Below are 15,804 nucleotides of genomic sequence, written 5' to 3'. Positions count from 1 at the left end.
TTAGTCTTTTCTGACTATTCCAGAAACATTTAAACATATTCCTTAACAGAGTTTGAAGATAAATGTCTTCAGTTCATTAAGAACAGTGAGAAGTGGGAGTGTCACTTTCTATCTCCATTAATTTCTCTGCTCTGTTATTTCATAGACATTTGTCTTTTCAGATATTCTCACTGTTTTATCACGTTAGTTCTCACAGGGAAGGGGAATGGATGAGGCTCGTTCTCTGCTCCCTGTAGAAGATCTCGAGCTGCTGTGTTACAGAATGATGTTTCTCCTGCCTGCTAGACAGTCACTCTGCTGAGTACAGTTTCTCTGTCATTACACCTACCCTTTCGTTTGACCACCACGCTTCAGGCCACAGTTGTGCGCACAGTTTTCTTCCAGTTTTCCTTTTTTTTTCCAGCCAGAAGACAACAGAGTTTGCTGAGTGTGATATTTTTCCTTGAGGCTTCCTGTCAGATAAAACTCCCCAAAGTTTCCTGCTACAGGGGGTACAAAAGCCTCTGTTCCAGTAGAATTTCCCTCTCTGGATTGTAGTTGTCTGGGGTTGAAATAGMTTTAGGAACACTTCTTTTTGGTTAAATTTAATAAGCAGGTACCCTATAAAAGCATGAGATTGTGTTTCTGGAACTGGAATGGTAGCATGAAAATGTATAGAACAAATTGCAAAAGCCACTGAATATAGAACACTATTAAACTTATTCTTCTGGTGTGTGTGGTTAATGTTATAATATTGAAGCCAAGCTGATTTGTACTGCTGACTAGGAACAGCAGATCCTGTAAAAGAACTGTTGAGGCCTGAAGGTAATGTGGAGTATTGTGCAGCTCTCTTGCATGTATCCTCTTCCCTTCCACCTGGAAGTGATTCAGGAAGATGGACTTCTGTTTTTCAGAAATGCTCATTTGTGGGCAGGTGGGTTGTTTTATTAATGACCCAGGGGAAAGAAAAAAAAAAAAAAAAACAATAATTTGTGTCTACTGATTTGTATCAGGACTGTGTTAGCTGTTGAATGTTAAGATGTCTTCAGACTTGCTGCACTACATAGAATAAGCAGAGTTGGGATGGGGAGTGGTTTTTCCAATGTTATTTTACAGGACAAAATTAGAAATGCATGGGACATGTATTTTATATTTCACAGGATCCTAGAATGGTTGAGGTTGGAAGGGACCTCTAGAGATCATCTAGTCCAGCCTCCCTACTCCAGCAGGGACACCCAGAGCACGGGACACAAGGCGGCATCCAGGCGGGTTGGGAAGATCYCCAGAGAAGGAGACTCCACAGCCTCCCTGGGCAGCCTGTGCCAGGGCTCTGGCACCCTCACAGGAGAGAAGTTCCTCTTCACATGGAGATGGAACTGCCTGGGTTTCAGCTTGTACCCATTGCCCGTTGTCCTGTCACTGACCACCACTGAGAAGAGTTTGGCCCCCTTTGTGTACAACACCTGTGCTTCTGTATATGATTTACTATAAATAGCCTGATTTTAGTTTAATGTTTCTGTATTACCCTTCATGGGAAAAAAATATCCCTYGATCCCTCCCTGAAATTGTTTTAATAATACACCTTCAATTAGATTTTTTTTTTCTTTTTGAACAGGTAATGGTTGTACATGAATTGCAAGCTGGTCTCTAGTGGGGTCTCTGTGGGAGGATGAACACGGAAGAGCTGGAGCTACTAAGTGATTCCAAATATAGAAACTATGTAGCAGCAGTTGACAAAGCTCTGAAGAACTTTGAATATTCCAGCGAATGGGCAGATTTAATATCAGCACTTGGGAAGCTAAACAAGGTAGGCATTATCAGGCTCTTTGGGAAAAAGTATCAGGAATTGGGCACATTGCATTTAAAGACTGGAGGACTCAAGTAATAATACAGAAAGGAAAGGTCCTAGCAGTCTAATATTACTGGGAAAGATATTAGCAGTTTGACCCAACAAATTGGAAACAAATGACCTAAAGACTTACAGTAGAACCTGTTGTAAACATAAGGGGTAAGTTTCTTTTAATTTTTAGTACAATTAAGGATTTTTTTTCCCTTTCCAGTTACTAACATTTACTTTTAATCTCCTTGCTTTAAATKATAATCATACTGAAATAGTATGGAAAGAAGGAATCAGTATAAATGTCAACAAACTGTTTTATATAAGGTGTGCTGTATAGAATGAAGCTGAAAATAACGATTGACCCCAAAATTTTAGCATTCTAATTTATATTACCAGTAAATATGTGAAATGTGTAATATCATTATGATCTTTAATAGCATTTTACAAATATAGGACCTGACATCCATAAAAATCCTCTTCTYTTCAGTTTTGGTTGGTTTTTGGGGGTGTCTCTAGTCAGGATCAGAATTTTATTTGCATACACACATCTCACCAGTATGAAGCTCTACAGAAACTGGCACAGAGAATGACAGACCTGGAGCACTTACATGCTGCCGTTTAAACTTTGTGGAAAATCAGCAGTGATAACATTATATAAATATTTATATATATATATATAAACTGCCAGATTCTTCTCTTCTCTTTACAGTATATTATATAAGGAAAAGGATTTATTATTCAGAAATGAAAACCTAAAGATGTAAATGCAATTCCGTGTTCCAGTTCCAAAGCAATTACGCAATTTCAGGCAGTTGTGAAGCTTTGCTTGCTGTCTTGCAGTTTCTTAAACTGCAGGCAATGTGTTATATTTGGGGTAACTTTAACCATTCTTTTTGAGCTACTGGTATTTTATTTTGGCAACTAGAGATAGTATTTTTGTTCTCGTAAACCACAGTATGGTCATGGCATGGAAGTACTAATAAAACAAAATGATGAGCCGTTAAGTGAGGAGCCCATTACAAAGGAGGTTTTTAAACACCTTGGCAAATACAGCTGTGTCAGGTGTGCAAGTGAAAGAGGTTGCAAACMAAAAGCTCCACAGTTCACTTTCAACCTTTTTGTCATGCTTTCTTTGTGCCTGTGCTGTAACTTAACCAACCATGCTTGGGAAGGCTCTTGTAAAATACACATTCAACATAGAGCTCGTTAGTGTTGCTTCCCTTCACGTATTGATTTTTATTTTGGTTTCCACCAGGTGCTGCAGAACAATGCAAAGTACCAGGTAGTGCCCAAAAAGCTGACGATAGGCAAGCGCCTGGCGCAATGCCTTCACCCCGCTCTGCCCGGTGGCGTTCATCGGAAGGCCCTGGAAACCTATGAGATCATCTTCAAAATCATCGGGCCCAAGCGTCTGGCAAAGGATCTTTTCCTATACAGGTACAAGGAGGTTAAGCAACTCCATTCCAAGTACATAACTGGGGTGCTTTTGGCTTTCTGCATTTTATTATTAATTACTAATTACTGCTTAGTTACACTGCAAGAATCAAGTGTTTTCTTTCCCTCGTGTTCCTGGCTCATGTGTAATACTCTGCATCTGAATGCTGGGTATCAAAAGATAGGCAGATCACCAAAACTTTTCTTAAAACAAATTCTTTATACTTCAGAAACCTGGAATTTATTATTTTCATTGAAATAAATAGTTTTGTGCATGTGTGCAYAGTAATTGCACTGCTAATGCTTATTTCAATATATTTGCATTATTTGTTATTGTTATTGTTATTATTATTTTTTATTATTACTTGTTATTATTTGTTTTTTCTGTTGTGATTTAAATGTTATTGGRAAAAAAGTGTGTCATTTATCTCAGATAACTTTATCTTCCACACAATCTAAGCAAAAAACTAAGAAGCTTAATTGTATGTCTGGCTGGAAAGTTGGATTACAACAGATTTTTTTTCATTGTCAGTCTTTGGAATTGATGGTCATGAAAAAGAAGGATAACCTGGAGAAGAAAGTGTAGTGAAATATTTTGATTCTTAAATTTCTGCTTAGGAGAGTGGGAGGGAAAGGGGAAGAGGTTTAGGTTATTATACAGGCATAGAAGAGGGGTTATATATACATTACTATATACAAATATGTACCCATGCATATTGCCCTTAATCTTTATGCTAACCTAGAGATTAAAGTCATCAATTTGAGGAATAGTGGAATAAAGCTAAATGCTGATTTAAGTAACTAAGGCACATACTGTATTAATACCTGGAAATAAGCTGTACCTTCAGCTATTCTGTCTTGCATTGGCAAAGCATTTGCAATTAAATCCTTGAGGTACTTCCTTTCAGTTCTGCTCTTTATCTTGAATATGCTCTAAAAGAGTCTGCAAACTCCGAGCTCGTGTCGTTCCCGGGGTTGCTGGTGCGGTTGCCGCAGCCCTGAGTATGAGCACAGGGAGAAAGGCTCCCATAAAAAACACTTTCATGTTACTGAAGGAGCTGCTGTACGTGCCCAGGAGAAGAGCAGGGTGTTCACGTAATGGCTTYAGCAACGATTCCAGGATTTTTGGTAAAGGCAGAATGAGCATTTCTAAACACCAAGCCTTGAAGGATGGGTGCTAGCACGCAGGGATAGTGTGTCAGTTGTCTAACAGAAGCCTTTTTTTCCTGAAAAACAGCTTGGCAGTAGCAACACGCTTTTTCTTTTATGCAGATAAAAACAAAAATAGGTTTTACAAATGCCGTTGTGCTATGAGAAGCTGTGTTTCTGTGACATGGATAACACCATATTAAAATAAGCTCTTTTTAAGATTTTAAGAAGTTTGTTCAAACATTTTTAATTTTGATGCATTTTCTCTGTGTATCAGAGTCTTCTAAGCAGAGTCCTCAGTGAAAAATATCTATTCACATCTTTCTGATTCTTAATGCTGTTTGTAATAATTTATGCTATTTAGCTGCAAAAGCAAAAATGTTCTTAATATCTAGGACCCCTTCAGCCTTCATTTACCTGGTCACATATGTCACTGTCGTGAACTTGCACTTAGTTTCACAGGAACCTCATACTCCTTCATTTTTTAATCTTTTAAATGGTCCGTCATAAGCAATAGGTTTATTGTTGTGTTGARAATATATTTCCTGGTAGAATTTCTGAAGCAAATAGACATTTTATTTGTATTAGTCAAAAAGCATAGTGGTGTGTGTCAGTGCAAAATTCTAGGATAAACTCTGCTAGTTATAACTATGCTGAATGTGCCTGTTACAGTTTTTAACGATATGATTGAAACTGTTTCACATGAGCAGCTTCCTTTAATTAAAAAAAAAAAAAAAGAGAGAGATATAAAGATATTCTTTTTTGTTCACAGTTCTGGCCTATTTCCACTCCTTGCAAATGCTGCTATGTCGGTCAAGCCAACGTTATTGAGCCTCTATGAGATTTATTATCTCCCACTGGGGAAAACACTGAAACCAGGTCTGCAAGGGCTGTTAACTGGGATACTGCCTGGTTTAGAGGAGGGATCAGAGTATTATGAAAGGTAAGGATAGATATGGCTATAAGTTAATATGACTGATTTTTTTGTTGCAACTTTTCATTACACACTTGTATGGATTACTTTTTTTTTAAAAAGGTATGTGAAATTCATCTAYGCATATAAATTGCAATTGAACATTGTAATGGAGGATTCCAGCATTAGTTATGATAAATTAACTATTAGTGTTTTCTAACATCCAAAGGAAATTGAAATCACTTAGAACAATTATTGCGTGTGTTATTGAGATATGTAACATGTTAGGAATGTTTCAGTGGGTGTCCCCTAAATGTGTGTTCTGATCTGAAATAGATGTATCGATTGAATTAAAGATACACAAACCAGAGTTCCACGATTAGTTTTTATACATTAAAGTATCTAAGCTATTATTAACCCATATATGAAAGAGCCATATAGCAGTAATCCACCGTCTGTATAGGTTAATAGAATATTTCTGGCAGTCTGGCATGGGAGGTAGCATCTCTACACATCCAGTAAGCCTAAGGTTGTCTGAGGTGCTGGGGTTGAATCTTGACACGCTGAAGAATGAAGTTAGGATCTGTCTGCAACAAAAGTTGCAAGGGCAAGTGCCCATTCTGTAATTTGTAAGGTTCTGGGGAGAAGGATCATTGGCTGCATTGCTCCCTGGATCGTTGCTGTTTTTGTCGTGCAGAACAAACACGCTGCTGGAGAAGGTGGCCGCCGCTGTGGACCAGTCTGCCTTCTACAGCGCCCTGTGGGGCAGCCTCCTCACCAGCCCCGCGGTTCGGCTGCCTGGCATCACTTACGTCCTCTCCCACTTGAACAGGAAGCTCTCCATGGAAGATCAGCTCTATATAATTGGCAGTGACATTGAATTGATGGTAATGTCTGATTCAAACAATGAAGATACGGTGTAATTATGTAATTACAAAGGTTCCTGCGACTGTTAGATGTTTTCCATATCTACGAACGTGGCCTTTGAAGAAGTAGAAATAGAGCTCCAGATAAACTGTTGTCTCTGCATGATGAATGTGTTGCAGAGCTCTGTTAACGKTTCATAACTGCTTGGGTTTTGAGTAAAATTGGCTCTCCATTTAACACATTTAGTAAAAATGATTGAGGTTTGTTGTACTTTCTGAAAAATATGTAGTGAATTCTTTTATCTTTTAAATATATCCATTYGTGTTATGAAGAGGTACAAATATATTCTTGCATAGCTCAAGGTAATTGCATTTTTTTTTTACTGATGAAATAATGAAATAAAACAAGAAAATACAATATTATTTAAAATCTTGAATTGACTTGGACTTTCTATACCTCACTGTGTCTGTAAGCAAATGTTCTTATTTTGTGTGCATTTAAGTTATATCTACGAACTCAATACAGCAGATCCTTCTGTGCTTTCTCTTACTTCAGGTGGAAGCAGTAAGCACATCCGTGCAGGATTCCAGTGTGTTAGTTCAGAGGAGCACTTTGGATCTTATCCTTTTTTGTTTTCCTTTCCACATGAGTCAGGTAGGTTATTGAWGTATAAGAATTAATTTAAACACTCCTTAATGTATTCCATTTCTTAGTAACARTATTTAGTTAATCTTTGTTCATAGTTTGCTCCAGGTTTGAATAAAGCCTTCTGTAATAGTTTCTCTCATAGATCTGGCAATTCTCATCTCATGACCTTTGCCCATTTGCTTTTATCTTGATATTTCTATATACATAAACATAATATAAAATATGACATGTAGCTATATGTAAGCTTTTAATTTGCTCTGATTTGATTAGAAAACAAATAATTACTTCATGTGCAAATTCCCACTTCAAAGAGCAGAGAAAGTCAATTGATTTAGCAGAGCATAAATGATTCAGAATATTAGAAAATTTTAAATGATTAGTGATTTGGAATGATTAGTCATCCCCAATCATAGAGGAAGACAGGTCTACAGTTTCTAGATCAATTTCCTGGATTGCATTTGCTGCTGATCATTTTCTGTTGTAAAATGATCCCTGAGTTGTTCTATTCCTGGAGGAAAATTATATACATAGAACTTATTCTAACCATTGTTAAAGATTATGGGAAAAACCTGCTTTTGCCTGTGGGATGGTTTGTTCACATCTAGTGGTAAATATGGGATTATTAGAAATATTTCTGTTTAGGAGTTAAAATGATGAAATTTATTGATGCAACTTTTTTGGGAGGTGGTATTAACACATAACACTTAAAACAATAACCCATTTTAAGTTTATTCATCTCTTTTTCTTTTAACTGTGTTTTAGTTGAATTTCTTGCACATCTGCCTCTTAAGCAAAATGAAGTAATTTCTAATAAAAATGAACTGTTAAATGATTTAGACATCTTGGTAGTTTATAAAGAGTATGCCCCATTACAATGTCGGTTTTGAGTAATAAATGTATTCCAGTTTCCTGAGAGCAAGACGTGCTCTTGAGCTATTCTGAACTGGGAAATGCTGAAACATTAAATTAACTGCTTTTTCTAGTGTCCCTTGAGCTGGAAGCATCAAGTAAGAATTATTTTTCATAGTTAATTTAAGTAATGTCCCTAATTTCTTCAGGCAACACGTCCAGACATGATCAGAATTTTGTCAGCAGCCCTCCATGTAGTACTGCGCAGAGATATGTCACTCAACCGAAGGCTTTATGCTTGGCTTCTAGGTAGGTTTGTGCTGCAGTTGATGGTTGTCTGAAAGTGGAGGAAGGCTCTTGTGTTCATAATATGATGAAGGATTCTTGGAAAAATGAAATGCTTGGGGTTTTTTTGTTTGTTTGTTTGTTTTGTTTTCTCGTCATAAGGAAGAAGCCTGTCTCTTTCTCTGTCTCTGTACATAACCAATTGCAAGTGCTGTGCTAGAACCCCTTCCTGTTACATAAACTATCTGTACATTTTTCAATAGCAGCAAGTGTGGGCCACAGTCAGGGGGCAGCCTGCTCCACAAGGCCTGCACAAGCAGTCATTCAAAGGCAACCTTTAAAGTCATTCAAAGGCAACCCTTCTCTCTCTAGAAACTTTAAAAGAAAAATAAAGAGAAAAGGTGTTACAGAGTTCAAGTGTCATTTTTGGACATAATGGTATAGAAAAGATGAAAATAAAGCACTGTATTGAAGTACGTTGTATATATTATATTGATGCAGGTTTGATTATGCAAGCCTTAACTTTAAGTTTCAGTAAATGTTTTAGAAGTAAAAATAAAATAATCATTTAGTCTTTTATATTCAAACATTCTCTGCTCAGAAAAGAATAGTAGAGAATAAAAGCTACCCAGAAGATTCTGCATAGAGGATATGAGAAGTTGAGAATAATTACTCTTATTCAACACTTCTAAGCAAAGAAGATCTATGATCATATCCAGCTGTTCTTTTACTCTTCCAAGTAACTTCCAGACAGGTCTAAGAGAGAAGCCAGAATCTCCATCATGGGAGTCCCTTGCAGTGTTACAAAACCACAAAGGGTTTCTGTACCTGAGGGGAAGACTGGTTTAAGCTCAATTTTAATCTGTTTTGTCTGGCCTCGCAGCTCACCAGCAATACACACGTGTCTCGAGGCYCCCCAAAGCCCTCTCAGCCAGTGCTGCATCGTGCTCAGCTGCTGGATGAGGCATGAGGGAGTAGGATCTGTGAGGGATGGGGGAGAGGGAGTGAGGAAGTGGAGGATGTGAGAGAATGGAAAGAACCAAGGGAGTCAGCAATAGCATTTGGGATGAGGGGATAGGARTTGTTGCTGTAGAAGCTGCAAGAATTTGATGGATAAATATGGGAGAAAAGAGAGAGAAAAAAAAAAAAAAAGCCAGGCTTGTTTAGTTTTGCTCTTGGAATTATGTGGGATTTTTTTTTAATGCTGCACAGTTAACTCTCATTATTTCTTGCCAAATGAATACAATTCATAAAACAACCAGGAATACCAACTTCAGCTCAAATGAGTTCCTTTATCACTGCTCAAGCATTGAATTGCAAATTACTTGCATTTTAAAGAAAAGCAATACCATACACTGTCATGTTGCTTACCTACATTTTCCAAATTAAGGCTATAATGTTTGGATTAAACACTACACTAAGAKTTCATCTCAGTATCTTTGAGGAGTTAGATATATCTTTTGCTGCCATTGAAACGGATGTTTTATGGGATTAAAATATCACGCGGCTTTCTTTAATTGCAGAATCTTCTTTTACAGCCCTTTTATGAGCATAGACTCCACTTAAAGATAATGGAATTTCAGGAATTGGTTTCACAATGATGAATCTTGGTCCTGTTCTGTGAACAGCTAATGCCTCTGTTTTCTCTTGAATAGGTCAGACTTTCTGGAGATATATATAGATGTGTGTATATATATATATATTTATATATATGCATATATGTGTGTGTGTGTGTGTATATATATAAAAAAGGATGTATATGTATGTGTGCATATATCTGCTACTTTTACTTTACAGTGATATTCTACTCAGAATGTAAAACATGGGAGAGTTGGTTATATTGCATGATTGAAATCTGATTTTGTGCACAATATTACTTAATTCTGGTGTTAACTGTTCTTATCATTTTATAGTTGGAAACAGTCTTACTAACCTTCTGTTAAAAAAATCACCTTGCATCTCTTTTAAATACAAGTTAGCTTTTAACTGTTGCTTCCAATAATTGCTTTAAGCTGCAGCTGAATGGTGTGCATCTTCTCCAGCTTTCCCTCTGTTTTTGTTACTTCAGGACAGAAACTGTGGAAAACACTTCTGTCAAACTCTAATAGTGTGACTAGCCTCTTACTTTTCTATGCTTTTCTACAGTAARAAAAAATATTGCTGAAAGAAAAATACAATTGAAATGAACATCTGTCTTCATGTAATTTTGAATACTAAACGTACTTTTTGTGGAATATAAATGCTAAGTGACTGATAATGCTGTTGAAGTGTCTTACGTTAGTAGTGTCAGTGTTTTGTTTTGTAATCATCTGTTTACTTTTGAAATACTCAACTTTATATTCTCATTTATATAGAAATAATGATATTGAAATATTTTTATGGAACATATTTTTGGTAGATACTCTAGGACTGTGTAGCTCATACTTTGTTTTTCAAGACTTGTTTCTCTGCATCAAAAACAACCCTGGTTAGTAGTGTTGCATAACAGTTAAACTGTCTAATTCTGTGTGCAAAATGCTTAAATGAAAATGCTATCAGTTAGTTTCCYATATTAAACTCTATAAAATCATCTTTCTCTTGCCAACATTACATGGACTTCAACTTGGTAAGTTACCAGTGCTAGTGTGTTGCTTTGTAGTTTAAAGAAATTGGCAAACAGCTCTGTTGAGAGAGGAGTATTCAGATGCCTTGTCTTTTGTTTGCTTGAAGGCTTTGATAACAATGGTGCCCTTATAGGACCTAGAAGTACAAGGCACAGCAATCCCGAGGAACACGCCACCTACTATTTCAACACGTTTTCTAAGGAAATGCTAGTCCAGGTAACTCCACAGTACTTTATTCAAGCATAGATCCTCATAAATAATGTTGATCAAAGTAGCTGTTTCTTTATCCTTTAATTTGCTATTTCAATGTGACTGCATAATTTCTATTTTTCTGTGGKATTTGTCTCACTGTTCCAACACTTTCTCAATAAAAAACACGTGAGAGATGTAGGATGATGGGTTTCTTCAAAAATATAGTATAGCCAGGACAAATATTAGACTTCTCTCTCTCCTTTTCCACAGTGAATGTAGCATGTATGGAGATAAATGTTTATGAGCCCAGCACACTGATCTGTCATTTTGCAAAAGCAGAGTTGGAGAGGAGAGGCTTTCTTCTATTTCCTTCTGTAAATRTGGAAAACTCTCCTATGTTTTGGGAAGGGGGAAAAAAAAAAAAAAAAGATGAGCTAGTCTCCACCCAGAACCTTTCAATAAGAAAGGTCTTCCTCAGCTCTGGGCAGGGGGAAGGTTTTCTGTTTCCCATTGGCTGGTGCATCAAGGACTTTCTTGACATTCTCACGCTTTTCTTATCACTGTTCTGCCTCCTGCATGGCAGCAGGTTCAGACATTGCCTAAGCCTGGGGACTTGAACGAGATACAGCTTCACATACACCTTCTGTACGAGAGATCGTGAGCTTTTAGCCTCCTCTAGGCCTTTGTTATTAACCTGTGCTCCTGCTTTCTTTCTGGGGATTTTAATACAACTAGAGTCTTTCTGTATGATAGTCCTTTAATAGTGAAGAGGTGATCTCCCCTATTTGCTTTTTGGCAGCCACCTCTACTGCTACAGTAGAACAGAGAGCAACCGTTTTTAACAGAAGGGGGATAATTTTGTTATTCTTTGTTTTAAAATATTAAAAGGGCATTACAAGCTTTGGCCTGCTCTGCTGCACATTACTATGTGCTTTCTAAAGCTGTCTGCTGTCTTTTGAAAGACTGCAAAGATAGTGCCTCTTTCTGCTTTTCTTTTTCTCTAGCTGTCTCCTTTTATGTGTTATTTTCTTCTCCTTTATCTTATTATGTACTGAAAATTCTCTGCTTCCAAAGGCACATTCAAGTGTAGAAGGTGTTTCTCTCAGGATACTGACTGACAGACTACCCTCTTTGTAGCAGATAACAAGGTCAAACTTGTTTTCCTGCCTCATTCTCCCTGTCTCTTCTCCTTTTTTTTTGTCCTGTTCATTTTGGAAGCAGTAAAATAAATGAACTAGCTTCACTTAGTGATGCAATCTGCAGACACAAAACTAATCTGTAACAGTTCAGGGTTTTTCTTTTCTTTTTTTCTTTTTTCTTTTTTAATTCTGCAGCTAGTTCTGCATACTGCTTCAGTGTAGGAACTCAGTTTGCCAATTTGTTTTAGGAAGGTATATCCTGCAGGGACAGATTATTGTTTACTTAGCTCTTTAGTTCTGCATCTTACCTTCTTAGGCAATATCTTCATCATTGATAATGTCTTTTTTAATTCTCATTTTTTTTTTCATTTTGAATCCATTTGCAGTATGTTATTGCGCTTTCCCTACTTCCCTATATATGTTTATATATACTTCCCTATATATGTTTATATATGTATTCCCTCCTCTGCCAAGAATATACCCTTTATATGCTGCTTTTTTCAAAAACTGTTTTTTTTTCTTAGTTTTCCTGATATGCTTTTGCTCTTTTTAGGCAATGGTTGGAATATTACAAGTTAATGGACATGGAGAAGAAAGCACATTAATGCAAGACTTAAAACCTTTTCGAATTCTTATAAGTTTGCTGGATAAGCCTGAACTAGGTATTTTTTTTATATTACTTTTTTGAGTCTTGACTTCATTTTGCATAATTCTGTTGACAGAATTTTTCTCTCTTATTGCACAAATTGAAAAAGCTGTGTTCTTAATGCCAGTCTTAGTATTGTCAGGTAAGCTGGATTTCTAGATCTTCCAAGCTAAGGTTTTAGCACTGTCTTTAACTTTTCCTTATCCAACTTCTCCCTTCAACAGAGTCAGTCTGAAATAATCAGGAGTCATTGGAGGAAGTACCTGCATCGTGAAAGCAATTCTATTTGGATCTTTCCCACTTCTTTAATGRAGCAGTGGCTTTAACTGTTGCAAATTTCAGCCATTGCTTTTGGGAAGAGTTTGTTCATTAATCAAATATGCACATAGAAATAAGAAATATTAACAACAGAATAGTTGCTTTTTTTAGAAGATCTTTTTGTTAACAAAGCATCTCTTTGTTTTGATTTTTTCTTATTTTCTTTGCCCCCTTTTAAAGTGTTTAGCTTAAATAAGCACAAAGGACTGTGAGGCAAAAGTAGATAGTTAAAAAATATTAGCTACATGTCTTRCCTTTTTCGTTGGAATAACACAGCTTTGGGAGTAGTGGAAATAGCAAAATCATTTCCCAAGTCTGTCCCAAGGCTCGGGGGCACAAAAACAACAGCATAAAAAACCCCAAGAGTTCTAAAAGTTAAATTTGGGAAGTAAGTGATTTGCAAAGTGCAGTGCAAAGAACAAAATACTTGACAAGAAGTTGACTTCCTCCTAATAATATGTAATTTTTGGGGGGGTCACATTTTCATTCTCAGTATTCAAATCAAGATCTCATGAAACAAGTAGAGCTTTGAGGATTCTTCTGGAAAATTCAGATGGAGTAACGTAATAGGAATTCTGCTTAAGCCAACAACAGCACTCCAACTGAAGGCAATCCTACAAGGATAGGAGAAAGCACCAGGAAGAGAAAGATGTTTTAAACACAATCACTTTGAGCTCATTTAGCAACAAGCCTTTTCACTTAAAATTTAGGATTTTGCTCAAATTTGAAGGGAACATTATTTAAAGGAGTATACTGCAGGGTCTGTCCAGAACTAAAGATAATTCACCTCAGTTTAATGAGAATGTAGATGCTCAAAATATTTTACGCTGTATTTTTTTTTCATTTAAATATATGAGTAAATTTTCTGAATGATAACATCACGAGCCAGCTTTTATGATGGGATATTTGAAGCTGGCTGGTTGAAAATTTCCTTTCATTAGGAAACCATGTAGTCGTATTTAAGAATACGACTTGAAGAAGAAGAAGCTTATGCCCCAGATACTGCAATTACCTGTGTATTTTTGGAGTGCAAAAGGCTTCTGAAGTAAAGATAGTTTATGAAGTTGCACAAATGGAATTTTATGGTTTCAATAACCAAGTTAATGATTTAGTTTGTTCGCAGATGTGGGCTGCTGCAGGGCCATAACACATAAGATTGTTGTTGCTGGTGTTTCTCCTTAGGGCCYGCCATCCTAGAGGATGTGTTGATTGAAGTGTTTCGAACGTTATACACACAGTGCAAAGCAGAACTGGAGCTGCAGGCAGAACCTTCTTTCAACAAAGACCACACACAGCTAAGCAGGTGGATAATGAGTATAATGTGTTTTATTTAAAAAAGAAGAGTAGCAGAAAGCATACCGTATTTAAGGCACAACTGTGTAGCCTGTGGGACTGTGACCATGATTTTCAGTGATGCAGGTTCCATTGATGTTAATTGCAACTATGCATTTGATACAAAGATATAAAGGGCTATATCTTTTTCGGAGCTTTAGCATACATTTTACCCTTTCCTCACGGCAGAAATGTTCTCTTGGTACAGCTGCAGGTCTGTATCTCAGTGTTATAGATCAGCTTTAGCATTTTGGATATTTCTGTTCTTTAATGAAATTAAAAAAAAGGTAGGAGAAGGAACTTAGCAGTACGGACTGATGAGCTTTCCGGTAGAGTAGAATTGAGGAGTGCTACAGGACAGCCAGATAAAGGATTAAAGACTGTTAAAGATTTGTGCTGAGAATCCTAAAAGCAGGGAGAATAAGGAAGTGCAAAGGGAGGAAAAATAATAAATATAAGATTAGTCATGAGAAAACAGCTCTAGGAAAAACATGTGGTAAAAAAGGACAAACAGTAAAGGGAGGATAGGTAGGAAACGTGGCAAGAAACCTGGCAACTATTCAGACATTGATGTGAGGAACCCGCCAGTTTGCTGAGCAATAGGGCAGCAGCTACCAAAGAGATGAGGGGGAGATGGTTCATCAGCATCAAATAGCTGGGGGGAAGCTCAGAATGATGTGTAGTTGCATAAATCAGAAACAAAGTGTAATAGAAGTCTTCTTTTTATTTTCTTTTAGCAAACTGAGAGAAAATAAGAGAACAGCAGAACTGATTAAAACTGCCAATCTTCTCTTTAATTCTTTTGAGCCTTATTATATGTGGGATTACATTGCTCGTTGGTTTGAAGAATGTTGCAGGTGGGTTTTAATACTTAATTACTGCATATGTRTAAATTGAAGTTAGCTTTTCTGTTATAAGCTTCTTGTTAAAAAATAAATTAGTTTGATGTGATCATTCTAGCTGTAAGTCTTCAAGGTTCTCATCCCTTTATTTTGACCCCTTGGTTATTATTATCAATCAAGTATGATTCGTGCTCTTAGCAGCCTGTGTTCTCATAAAATCAGCGTGTGGGTGAACACAAGAGGCACAAGTTAGTGCCCCTGCTTAGGTGAAGACTCAGAGTGGCCTCAGAGCTTGTTTGTCTGGTTTTCTTTGCYCCATCTGTGATGACTCCTGTGTACCTGTCCAGGCTGGCATCTTCTCCAAGAGTGAGGTGTGGGGTATGTTTTATCTTGCCATGCTGGTTTGAGGAAGAAGTTTGGGAGGCCATGACAAAAAAAAGAGTTAAGGGAGGGAATGTAGTCAGTAAGGGAGAACTAGAAACATTAAAGGGGGGAAGATGAGCACCACGAGAGCAGAGCTTGATGTAGTGCCAGTGGACAGATGATGCGGGAATTTCAAAACAAATTTGTAGAAAATGATGCTTTGTCATTGCTTAAGGAACAGCTTAGTAATATATTAGGATATTTAGACTGCCTATGAATCAACACTATGCTGTACATAAGGCAAATAAGGCAAATTTAGGCATAAAGAAGGCAAATAAGGCATAAATAAGGCAAACGGTATCCTGAGCTACATCAGAGGGAAGGTGGGTCACAGGTAAAGTTATT

The 15,804-nt window shown here is 37.0% G+C and overlaps 1 protein-coding gene across 1 annotated transcript in view; it reads left to right on the top strand.

Annotated features, from left to right (window-relative positions):
• Nucleotides 1–1,594: 1,594 nt before the first annotated feature.
• Nucleotides 1,595–15,804, top strand: part of DOP1A (DOP1 leucine zipper like protein A) — a 49,137-nt gene continuing 34,927 nt past the window's right edge. Inside the window, exons 1-10 of the mRNA XM_026038411.1 lie at nt 1,595–1,786; nt 3,075–3,256; nt 5,175–5,345; nt 6,013–6,202; nt 6,738–6,836; nt 7,889–7,988; nt 10,674–10,783; nt 12,452–12,560; nt 14,045–14,165; nt 14,932–15,051. Of these exons, the coding sequence (XP_025894196.1) occupies nt 1,649–1,786; nt 3,075–3,256; nt 5,175–5,345; nt 6,013–6,202; nt 6,738–6,836; nt 7,889–7,988; nt 10,674–10,783; nt 12,452–12,560; nt 14,045–14,165; nt 14,932–15,051 (1,340 nt within the window). The 5' untranslated portion in view covers nt 1,595–1,648. The remainder of the gene's footprint in view (nt 1,787–3,074; nt 3,257–5,174; nt 5,346–6,012; nt 6,203–6,737; nt 6,837–7,888; nt 7,989–10,673; nt 10,784–12,451; nt 12,561–14,044; nt 14,166–14,931; nt 15,052–15,804) is intronic.

This window comes from Nothoprocta perdicaria, unplaced genomic scaffold (assembly GCF_003342845.1).
Source record: "Nothoprocta perdicaria isolate Ctin4 unplaced genomic scaffold, notPer1 scaffold_21, whole genome shotgun sequence".
Taxonomy (NCBI): Eukaryota; Metazoa; Chordata; class Aves; order Tinamiformes; family Tinamidae; genus Nothoprocta; species Nothoprocta perdicaria.
This window is presented reverse-complemented; position numbering and strand designations above follow the sequence as displayed.